Source organism: Corythoichthys intestinalis, unplaced genomic scaffold (assembly GCF_030265065.1).
Source record: "Corythoichthys intestinalis isolate RoL2023-P3 unplaced genomic scaffold, ASM3026506v1 HiC_scaffold_23, whole genome shotgun sequence".
NCBI lineage: Eukaryota > Metazoa > Chordata > Actinopteri > Syngnathiformes > Syngnathidae > Corythoichthys > Corythoichthys intestinalis.
The window spans coordinates 6,143,848-6,156,190 of NW_026651592.1; the positions used below are offsets into that span (position 1 = coordinate 6,143,848).

The following is a 12,343-nucleotide window of genomic DNA, read 5'->3' on the forward strand; positions in this document are numbered from 1 at the left end:
TTTTTATTTGAAGTCAATCGGCCAAGAAAAACGGGAGATAATGTCATTTGAGTTTTATTGCACTCATAAATATGCATTAAAACGCTGCATGGACCATGTATCCATCTCCATATTTCCATCATTTCTTGTCCTTTTTCAAAAGCAGCACAAAAGACTACTTATCCCAAGAGTCGTTGTGATGTCAGGAAGGACGAACCGAATGTGATCATTTTTAATAAATTTCCGAGCGAGGCGCCAACTATTGAAAGGGAGGCATGCGAAGCAAGCAGCGGCCGGTGTCGTGCCGAAAAATGCACAACACCGGTTGGTTTGAGCGAGCGACTTTGAAACGTGCAGAATGAATCTAAAACTACATTTAGCACAAGCTAATGCATTATTTCATTAACTCAAGGAAGAAGATGAGTCGTATTTGTCGTTGTTTTCCTCTGATGAATCGGCGTCTCGGCGAGTAGAAGTGACAGTAGTGCGCAAACGGCGAAAGAGTAGGCTGTGTGACGTTGTGTGTGACGCAGCTCCGTGACCTGTTCAAGAAGAAGCTTTATTGAGTGCGCAAAAAATAAAAAATAAACTTTATTGGGTCGCATGCCTGAAAAATTTGAATTGAACTACTTGTCAATATTTTTTAAAATACGTTTTTTCAATGTTATATATATTTTTTCTTCACTATAATCTTTTCAATTTTTATGTAGATGTGTGTGCAAGAAGCTTGATTGCATGTACGTATATACTTTTCATAAGGTGATGGGTACAACACCTAACTTCACAAAGAGATATCTTCCTAACCCTTTTTGTGTTAGATGATATATATAAAATTTTTTCTCACTATTTTGCACACTATATAGACTGTTTTGACCATAGTATGTGTAAAGGCCAAAAACGCCTATGACCATACCTGCTGTTTGTGTTGAATTGTCAAACATAAAACAATTCAATCTTATTTTTTTCTATTGAATGTTTATCCTAACAAGTTGAATAAATATTATCAAGCTTCAAAACAGTTGGTCGAGCATGTTTGGTTGTCAATGGGACGTCAACATTACAAATTTTGAAAAAAGATTTTGGGATTTTTTTGTCTTTTTGGGTCCAAAATGTGGATTGTAATTGGTCAGCGAAGAAAACAACAGTTTAGACATGAAGTTCAAGGTGTCCTGAAAAAAGGGACCCAATTTGGCCATTGTAAAATTTTTTTCTTTGAAATATAAAGGCAACATCAAATGCATGCAAATTCGGCCAAAATAGGCTTAGGTGTTAAAGGGTTAAATGGTAATGGTAAATGGAGTTATACTTGTATTGCGCCTTTTCACCTTTTTACGGCTCTCAAATCGCTTCACACTATATCCTCATCTACCTACTGGTGACACAGCATCAGGAGCAAAGCGGGTTTGATGATCTTGCTCAAGGATACTTTGAGGAAATGACCAGGGTAGAGCCGGGCGGTATACCGAAAATGTACCCTTACCGAAATTCTTCACGTTGACCGTGTGGGTAAATTCGGTAATTTAATAAAACAAGAAAATAAAGTCTTTTCATCCCGCTTTGACTCTGTGTTGTTCGGCTATGTTCATTCCCCTTTAAGAAAACAGCATGCTTATGTATGAAGTCACGTGGTTATCAGGAACTCAAACAAACAGAAGCCCGGTAGGCTAATGGTAGCGGCTATCGCTACAAGCAAACGTGATGGAGTCGGGCTTAAGGGAGCTTCACCAAACTTTCACTCAACATTAAGTAGACTATTGGTGGCCTCCAAACGGGCTTTCACCCGCTTTCCTCTGTGGTTCTCACGATTTCAGGAGAGGGTGCCTTCTACTGGTAGCCAGGCCACAGAATAACGCTAGCGGCTAATGCAATAAAATGAACGTGATGGAGTTGGATAGCGGCTCTAACCTTGTCAAAACGGCTGATCTTAACCCTTTAAGGTCTGGGCCTATTTTGTCTGATTTTGCATGCCTTTGAAGTTGCCTTTATATTTCAAAGAAAGAATTGTTTACGACGGCTTGGTTTGGTCCCTTTTTTTGTGACACCTTGAAGTTCATGTCCAAACTGTTGTTTCCTTCACTGACCAATTATAAATCATAATTTTGGGCCCAAAAAGACCAAAAATTCCAAAATTGTTTTGTCAAAATTTTTAATATTGATGTCCAGTTGACAACCAAACATGCGTAACGAACCGTTTTGAAACTTTGTAATATTTATTCAACATGTTAGGATGAACATTCAACCAAAAACATTTAGAATAAATAGTCTTATATTTGACAATTCAACATAAACAACAGGTATAGCCATAGGCGTTTTTTGCCTTTATACATGCTCTAGTCAAAACAGGTTATATACAGCAGACCGAACAGTGAAAAAATATATACCATCTAACACAAAAAGTGTTAAGAGGCCATCTCTTTATGAGTTTAGGTATTGCGGCCCATCACCTGATGAAAACTATGTACACACAATCAAGCTTCTTGAACACACATTTATATACACAAATTGAGAAGACTGATTGTGGGGAAAAAAATATGTATATAACATTGGAGAAAAAAAAAGTATTTTCACAAATATTTACAATAAACAAGTTAAATTTTTTTCAGGCATGCCACTCCGAAAAGCAGTTTCGTCCTGGAATTCGACACAGGGCGACATCACACAGCCCACACTTCCATGGGGTGTCGGTCCTCTTTCCACCCTTCCATTTTCATTTCACTTTACTTTCATTGTCACTATAAATGTACATGAAAAAAAGTCAGTTTTTATGAAAATAATAAAGTATAAAATAAAAATATATACAGCAATAAATAATAATGGAAATCTATATGTATGACAATAGAAAGAATACCATAGCTGAATATGTGCTACATCCCTAATCTTCATAAAGAAAGAAGATCACCACAATTATAAATTCCTGCCTTGGATACACACAGTGCACGTACGACTTTGATCTGATATGCACATCTTATTATTATATACACAAACACGCACTTATATTGCATCAAAATTAACTTTGTCTTGCGATATCAAAAGAAACTTTTTCAGCATTAAAAAAAAAAAAGTGAGTTTGCTTACCTCTGCTCGTCGATGGCGTCACCCACGTGTTCAAATCCGTCACTATCTTCACTCGAGGACTCTTCCGAAGAAGACGATGATGACGAATTTGGACCATCCTCTTCCTCAAGTTGATCAAAAAGCACAGTTGCTTGCGCTAAATTTAGTTTTCCGTTCATTCTCAAAGTCACACAAAGTCGCTGCTCGATCCAAATGGCCGTCGCTCGCCACCTCGCTGCTTCAGAACACTCCTCCCTCTCGTTCGGTGGAACCTCGCACGGCAGTTATATTTATTTTAAAAAAAAACGCATTTTGTGCTTCCACTGTGACTTCGAAAGGGTTCGTTTGATTTGTGTTTTTTTCATGGAGCTTCCGTTTTGAAAAAGGACAAGAAATGATGGAAATATAGACGTAAACAAATGATCCATGCAGCGTTTTAATGTTTTTTTGAGAGGACAATAAAACTATAAAACTTAAATGACAATATCTCACGTTTTAGTTGGTCGATTGACTTCAAATAATGAGAGTAAACCGCAACTTCCGCACTTTAAAACGAGACCAACCAACGGGATGTGGGTGACGTAATTAAAACGTGAGGGCGCTTCAAAGACGACGTGCGCTGAGGACGCGCCGGCGCGTCCTTCGACTCTCAAGGGTTAATGAGTGGATTGGGCACGGACTGCATCTAGCAAGTCGTATGTCGCATTATTTTGTATATCTGTGTGTGTGTGTGTGTGTGTGATATTTATTTGCTATCTTTTATAAGGGTAAAGCATTCAGCATAAATTATAATGCAACAGTGAAGCCTATAATATGACCGTTAAATGGCCACAGCTATTTTTCTGTATGTGCTTGCTTCATTCTGTGTCATTACTGCCATGATAAAATCTTAAATGTTCCATTGGCAAAAGAGCAATATAGCTTTAATGTGTGTGTGCGGGGTGCATGTGTGCGTGCATGTATCATAAAAATGCTCGGGGGGGTGGGGGGACTGAAACCTTGAAGTAAACACTTGTGTTGAGTAATTATGTCACAGCAGCCATTAACAATAATTTGTCTGTTTGAAGTATTTTGTTCAAACTGTAAGTCATTTGTGTTACAGTGGCATGTTCGCACAGTCATCGTATTGATTTTTATCAGGTTGTACATTGTACAAGTCATACAAGCTGTTATATATGTTCAGACTTGAATTCTCATGGTTTACAAGAAATTTTTATATACTTAATGTTTAGACTGCATGTACAATTGTTTGAATGTGTTAAATTGATATCTGGTAAATAAATCAACGAGAAACAGTTCATTTGTATTTTACGCATTGATTCAGATTTTCAAATTATATAACAGTCCGCTTGGCTGAATTTATCGTCATTTATCCTTATCGAAGTAAATCTGCTTAATTCACCCTGATATGTACTTTAGGCTGTATTGCCCAGCCATACACCAGGGTTTTTGTTTTTTTTTGAAAAAATTACAGCTATTTATTTAACCTTTTATTCAACTTCATAAGAGATGCAAATTCAGGCACTTCTGGAGCTATTTTTTTCCATTTGTGTGATTCAATAAACATGCGTTAGGCATTTCAGTAAAGTTGGTGTTTGCATCATTCAATTTTGTTTACGCCAATTTTTACACTTTTAGTGCAAATGAATATCGGTTCCAAAAATCTGTTATCAGCCCGACTAACTACTAATAATCAGTATCGGTCCTGAAAACCACGTTTCGGTCGAACTCTAGTTTTTGATTCACTAAACCATGTGTTTTCTGTTTTTTCATAAAAAAATATCTATTAATAATGTCACTTCGCATTCTGTGGAGCTATTTAAATTGGCACTTTCCATGACTTTTTCGCCGGTATTGTTTTTGTCAGTCATTAACATTGTGTACACACGGATGACCCACATTGCTAATAATACACTGCATCATAGAGCAGCTGCTCTAGTTCTTCACCCTCCTGCTATGTTGGATTGGATTGGACGTCTATCGCCGTGAATGGCAGCCAATGAGTTACTTTCTTAATGATGCTACAAGATGATGACTAGTTACTGGAAACCGAATACCCAGCTTTTAAATAAGCTCCACAAGATAATCTTTGGTATTCCCTGAAGACATACAAAAATAATGACAAAAAACTGGAAGATTAGCATAATAAATGCAGAGTTCATCAGACCTACCTCAGTCCAGTCTTGCGTACTCACTCATCTGTAAGGCCTTGGGAGCGACTTCCTCTGTAGTCTCGTGACACTTTGGTTTAAGCCAAAGTAGGTGGGGGTCACATGCTCTCACACGTCTATTCATTCCATATAGCCTTCAATTTACTCGTATCAAGCACTATGTTAACCTGGCATGCCAGATTGATTGTTCCATATATCCACTATAAATATATTCGACATATCAATCTGGGAAGATCCAGTCAAGACTTGTTTCATGCGAGGAACCTTCAAAAAATATACCGCTGATTATTGGATGACTCGCGAAAACATCAATTCCCATCAAGAAAAGCTTTTCGTGATATTTTTTCCTCTTCTTTTAATGAGGAAATGAAGTGTATTTCTGTCAAAACTTCAGAAATTTAACTATCTGCAAGAACCGCTTTGCATTAGGACATTTTATTAATTCAACCATATAGTTGCTTCCTGGTCACGTCTGCAGCTGCCGCCTCTCTCCTGATTTGCTTGGGGAAGTGGTTGGAGAGTTGAGGTTTGCACGACGGTGCTGCATGGTGGATCAATGAATCAGGAAGTACTGTCTCGCTTTCAAGTTTTTAAGTAACAGCTTGGCTAAGTTGCTATTGTGAGCATCCAAAGTCAACATCCCAACACAATAATTAGGTTTAATCTATCAGTTACCAGTCAGTAGAGCACATGAAGTATACAAATAGTGTTGCACCAATACCAGTTTGTGGCCCCGATACTGATACCAATACCGGGCTGTGCAGTATCGGCCGATACCGATACAATTCCGATAACACTTCGTTAATCCAGTAGAACTCTTTATTGCATACCTGGTATGGGTGACAAATAATAATAATAATAATAATTTAATAACAATTGACCACAACATCCCGTCTCTCTATGGTAGCAGCACCAGCTGCTGCTGTTGCAGCCTCAAACACTTTGTTTTCGTTTACATGTTATGTCTTCAAATGTTTTGTCAGGCTCGAGGTATTGAAACTAGCTGATTTAACTCCACCTCTCGAAACTTTCAGGCCACAAATCTTGCATGCAGCCATTGTACTCGACGGCGTTTGTATGCTGAAATATTCCCAGACCGCCGACATTTTCTTCTCCTGGTTTGTTTTTCCTCCATCTGAAAAAGCTGCCCCGGCATTGGTTTAGAGCGGGTGTGTGCCCGCTCTCATTGGTCTGGAGCGGGCCAATAGCAATAGCTGCTTGCCATGCAAAGTGATCACGTGTGATCACACAACACAAAGTGTAGTAAGTGTCAGGAGATAGAAGGCGTTCAAGTGGTACCGGTAAATGGTATCGGCGCCCTATTTCTTGGTATTTACTGATACCAATACCACCATTTTACTGCCGGAAGACCCCCCCCCCCCCCCCCCCCCCCCCCCCCCCCCCCCCCGCTGAACTGGTATCGGTACAACATTATATGAACATAATCACTTGAATTGCTTCGGAACAAACTTCTTGATGTCCTCTATCTGTCAATGTTTGGATGGAAGGAACTAAGAATATTTTATTTTTGTTAATGTTTGGAATGATGAACAAAGCAAGCACGTTTGTACTTAATTTCTGCAATGTGTTTACGATTTCACGTGTTTTCTTTTCGGGTGATTGGGCAGACATGGTCACCATGTGACTTGCCTGTGCTTATTCAAGGGATGGGTGACTATTGGCACCACAGTCTACAGTGTTATTAATGATTAAACTAGCGATTAAATATAATGCCATGTTTGTGTTGATGTAGGTGTGATTGCCGCTCTGTATGAGTGGCGCTCCAGTAACAGAAAAATAGATTTCGAAGGTTGAAGTGTAACAGAGCACATGGATTTCCAACACACCCTTGATGTTGAGATGTTTTTTGACGTAACACAAGATATAAGCGATTTGAAGTAGTCATTATAGTGGGCTGTCGATGTTGCTGTTGTTCATGATTAAACAAGAAGGAAGTCTTGAGTTAAGTTTGACTGTACATGAAAGTAGTCATGAGCAATAAACACGCATGGTTTTTTAAATGCATGAGGTCTTTTATATAGTTGTAATGAACATTCTCTGCAACTACAGCCCATTTAAGTGCAGCACAGTCCCCACCGTTCCTTTTAATGCTTGACAAATGGACATTATTGTGTAACTGTGGTAGACTGCTCCTTTATCATGTCAGTTTTTCACCCTTCCCCACGTGTCTCATCCCAATACAAAAGGAGCCTCGTGTCAACCACTTATCTGAATGTTGCTCTCTGCAGTTCTTAAGAGAGGATCTGAACTACCATGACCCCAAGGCCAAGCACAACAGCTTCCATGGGGATGACCAATTCATTAGCGTGGAAGATCTGTGGAACGCCTGGAAGGGCTCTGAAGGTACTGCTTTAAATTATTGGATACATGAAACTGCCATAAAAATGGAAGCATTCATTGGATTTTAGTTCCAGTTCATTTTAATCCCTTGATGTTTTTTGTAGAAGTTCTCAACCATTCATTTTCTGGAAATGTTAAAAAAAGCTAGGTTTCGTTCATTCATACAGCTCAGGAAAAGAGATTTTGCTTTTACTGTATTTTCTGAGTTTTATTGCGCAGCTTTTCATGTAGTATTCAATATTGACAAACATGATTCCAAACAAGTCGGGACACTATACAAATTGCAAATGAAACTTAATGCGATGTTGTGGAAGTGCCAAATGTCAATATTTGATTCAGAATAGAACATGCGTAGATGACAGGTTAAAAGTTTAAACTGAAAAAATGTATCGTTTAAAGAGAAAAATAAGTTGGTTTTAAATTCCGTGGTGCCAACAAATCTCAGAAAAGTTGTGACAAGGCCATTTTCGTCATTGTGAGGTATGCCTTATTCTTACAACAGTCTGCAAAAGTCCCTAACCGTTAAGTTTCTCAAGTTTAGAAATAAGAATGCTGTCCCATTCTTGTCAAATACAGGCAGGTCTCAAACTTTTCAACTGTCTTGGGCTTCTTTGTCGCACTTTAACTTGTGCTAAAGGTTCTATATAGCTCAAAGATCTTGACTACAGGCTAGACATTTCAATACCAGGATCCTTTTTCTTTGCAGCTATGATTTTCGTATTATTGCTGTACTGGTATGTGATCTGACATTATCAGGCTGAAAAATGCAAGGTCTTCTCGATAAGAGAAGTCTGAGTGGAAGCTGCTGTTTTTCTAGAACCTGTTATACCTTTTTACATATACTGTGCCTTTCCAGATGTGCAAGCTGCCCATGCTACATGCACTCATGCGACCCTATACCATTACATATGCAGGCTTCTAAACTGGGTGATAATAACAGCTTGGATAGTCCTTGTTTCATTCACAATTTGTATAACATCTCAACATTTTTTTTAATCCAGTTTGTGCTTGAATGCTGTCGTTGATAAAGATTGAGTTGATCAAAAGTAATTTTTAACCAATATAACGTAATCAATATGGTAAAATGCATCCTCTACAGTCCTATGAAAAGATCTTACCTAAGAGTAGGGTTGGGCATCGATGGGATCCTGGACTAATACTGTGGTTCTCCCAGAACTGTTTGAATTTTTAAAATTTTGTTTCCAAGTTTCTATGCGCTGACCGCCAACCAGAAAAAATAGCTGCCAAACGCCATGAAGAAGCCACATGAGGACGAGCTCCGTTATGAGCAAATCAAATGAAGTGGCTAATTTAGCTTAGCACAAAAACATATTGCCTCGCTTTACATAAATGACAGCAAAATAACAGAATAAACACACCGAAATGATAACATATCCTCTGTTAAAACATGCAAACTTACAGATTTTGTTTTATCAAGGGTTCTAAATGATGTGTAGTGCAGAGGAGGTGTGTAGCGTCTGTACACCGCAATTATTTTCCAATTTAAGTAATGTTCTTTTTGCCTGATGCTTCCAGTAAGTAACCACTAGGGGTAGCCAAGCACAGATCGCAAAACCAAAGAAAAAATGTACAGTCCGGAGTTATAATAGTAACATCTTCTGGACGGATGAACAATACATCTGTTTAGAGAGAAATCCAACTTAAAAAGAAGTTACCTTAAGATCAAGGGACAGAACACTCCCCGCTTGCAGCCCTTAACTAACTTGCAGAAATACCCCCTAAAACAAATGATGCAATACAATAAATGCCTGCAGCATAAGACACTCTAAAACATAGGCAAAAGAATGTGTAAATGTTTTCTCCGTGAGCGTTTGGAAAATAAACAAATTACAAATTTCTTAGCGCAATGATAACAGAAAATTACACCACTCATAGGCGCTGCCATTTTTTGATGATTGTGATGTCAGTTGGGATGTCAGTTCCTTTGTGCTGGAGGTAACTTACAGATTGCCAGCCAGGGATGTCAGTTTTGGGCTACGACCAAAATAAAATGGCGGATGAAGTTTTTTACTCTGATAGTTCGAGCAGTCATTCTTTGTGTTTCAAAGCCAGAGCGTGCTTACAGGCTAACAGTTTTGAGGAAAGGCGACCATTAAATTTAGCTTCTTCAATGGGAGAAGAATCAATGTGTCAATCAGAAAAAAGTGGCAAAGAAATCCATTTGGGGACATTATTTATCATACTTATACTTTCATTACAGACTATTACATATCAATGACAAATATGCTGTTGTTTATGTAGTTTTTGTGATGGGCTACAGCCTTAGCAGGCACTGTCTCATAAACACTGATAAGACTCCAACACAGTTATGAAGCAAAAATAAAATACGGCATACTTTTTAAAGTTGATATACCTGGTCTGGTGTTGCAGTCTTCTTTCCCATCTTGCATGCAGACGAAGGGTGTTTCACATTTTGGCTTGGGTGAATTCGAACTGTCATCCTTAAACAGTGTTGGGAATAACGCTGTTATAATATATATAATATATAGTTTCTGTAACGGGGTAATCTAACTAATTATTTTTTCCGCCGATACCGTTACTGACGGTCAAAAGCGGTGGGTTACTTACTTTGAATAAATTGAAGAAACTACCAGCCATAGCGAGTCTACTCTGCTCTCTTTATTTGTCATCCAAGACTTAGGGTGCGTTCAGGTTCATGGCAATGAAAATAGTAAACACACATAGCCTACCTTTGCAAGAATGATGGAGTTGCCGTTTGATACGGTCATAAATGTGCAGGTCCTGCACCCATCCGCAACAAAACTGTTCGTAGCTTTGTAGCGATGTGTAATTTCGGAATCGCTGATGAGTTTAGTAACATACACCAAAAAATAAATACAGCAGAATGTCCATTTCGCGTAATTGTGGAAGCGCGTTGACATCTTTACTCCATTTGTCTTCGGCTTGCTCGTAAGGGTCAACATTATTCACATCCTCATGTTTGATCACATATCTGTTCTTCGCCTTAGTAACGAGTTTGTCTCTTTATCAAACTGGCAAGTTAAAGTTTAATGTCCCGCGAGCCAGACCTGCTTCCAATATGGCCGCGTTGTTGTCAAATCTCACGTGATCCCCCATTCTGTGACATAAACGCTCAAGCCTAATAGAGCACGTACTTCAGAACCAGTGTTTTCGCACACAAACCGGAACAGCGCGAGCGGCAAACACACACACGCAAAACAGATGCAGAGGGATATGATGGCAGAGCATTCAGAGGAAAATTTGTCCTTTACGAGGTGGAGATATAAACACTATTTCAAGTTGGTCGAAATTAAAGGAAAGAACGTGTATGTAAAGTGTAATTTATGTCCCGGGGCAAAGCTTTTGTCGACATCTGTGGTAAGCATTTCAAATCTGTTTATTTTTGTTGCACTTCAAGTGTAGGATAAATCTAGGGCTGCAGCTGTCGAATATTGTAGTAGTCGATTAATCGATGGACTAGTTAGTTCGAATAATCGGATAAGGAACATGAAAAATTAAAATTAAAATACCTGTACCTTCTATAGCACAACTACCTGTCTGTTCTTCTCTGTTCAACTGACTCGAATACTGCTCAGAAAATTTCAAATTCTTTGACATACAACTTTTTTTTTTATTTTAAATAACGGAAATAGTTACTGTCCCTGGTAACTAGTTACTTTTAATATAGAGTAATTCAGTTACTAACTCAGTTACTTTTTGGAAGAAGTAGTGAGTAACTAAAACTAATTACTTTTTTTAAAGTAACGTGCCCAACACGGTCCTTAAATGAAGCAACCCCAACCTTGACCCCCTCATTGTCTTTCTTTGCCGAACAGTGTGCAGCCATCTCTTCAACAAGTGATCAGCAGCCACGCTTGTATTTACCCTCCGTTCTATTTGCATAGCTGAAAACCAAACACTAGCATACTGGCATGGCCTTCTCCCTTCCCTTGTCTTTAAAAAAAAAAAAAAAAAAAAAAAATGATCTGAGTGAAATCCGTGTATGAAACAACTATACACCATACTTCTGGGCGCAGCAGACTGTGGGCAGCAAATACGACACACCGGACCAGATTGCGGCAACAATGTTTTGTTTTTGTGTTTCTTTGCTATTATACAGGGGGAAATGTATTTTTTCCTGACATTGTTAAGCAAGATTTTCTTCCACTGGGATACACTTGATCATCACCTTGTCTTGCGCTTTAGAATGGGTCATTTAGTCAGGCCATAATGAAACGGCATTAGCAGGAAAATTCTAAACCTCTTCAGTGGGTGTGATTTATTTTTTTTCTATTTGTAGCAGGTCTCTGTCCTTCTTCCCCTGTGGGAACACATGTCTCTCTAAATGCCATTTTCACCCACACAAGTGACTAATCTGTGTCTCTCGCCGGCTGCCACTTGACCTTCTCACTCACTTGTTACTGGTCAAGGCGCGCTATCTGCCGCTATGTCAAATGAAGAGCAGCCCACTCGGCAACATACTCTAGCCAGTCAACACAATAACCGACATGCATGCTGTCAAGCACCCCCTTAGTTCCCTTGCTCTCTTCTGGTCGGGCTTTCATGTGCCATGCCTTATCTCGCTATCGTGTCTTTCACACAATTTCTGCCGGCTGCCTTTTCTCACACTCATAGTCCACTCACTCACAATCACTTTGCACCAGCAGCTGTGGAGCTGGTTGGGTCATCTGCTCCCATTTCAGGCTCTCTTTCAGTGTTATGTCACTGGATAGTTGATTTGGGATGCGGCCCGGATACAAATGTTACGGGTGCTTTTTGGCTACAACGCAAAGTAA

At 39.0% G+C, this 12,343-nt stretch overlaps 1 protein-coding gene across 4 annotated transcripts in view; it reads left to right on the forward strand.

The window, feature by feature from the left end:
- LOC130911125 (stromal interaction molecule 1-like) overlaps window positions 1-12,343 on the forward strand; it is a 94,016-nt gene that overhangs the window by 17,274 nt on the left and 64,399 nt on the right. For all 4 annotated transcript variants that reach the window (XM_057828851.1, XM_057828852.1, XM_057828853.1 and 1 more), the window contains exon 4: window positions 7,454-7,568. In XM_057828851.1, coding sequence (XP_057684834.1) covers window positions 7,454-7,568 — 115 coding nt within the window. The remainder of the gene's footprint in view (window positions 1-7,453; window positions 7,569-12,343) is intronic.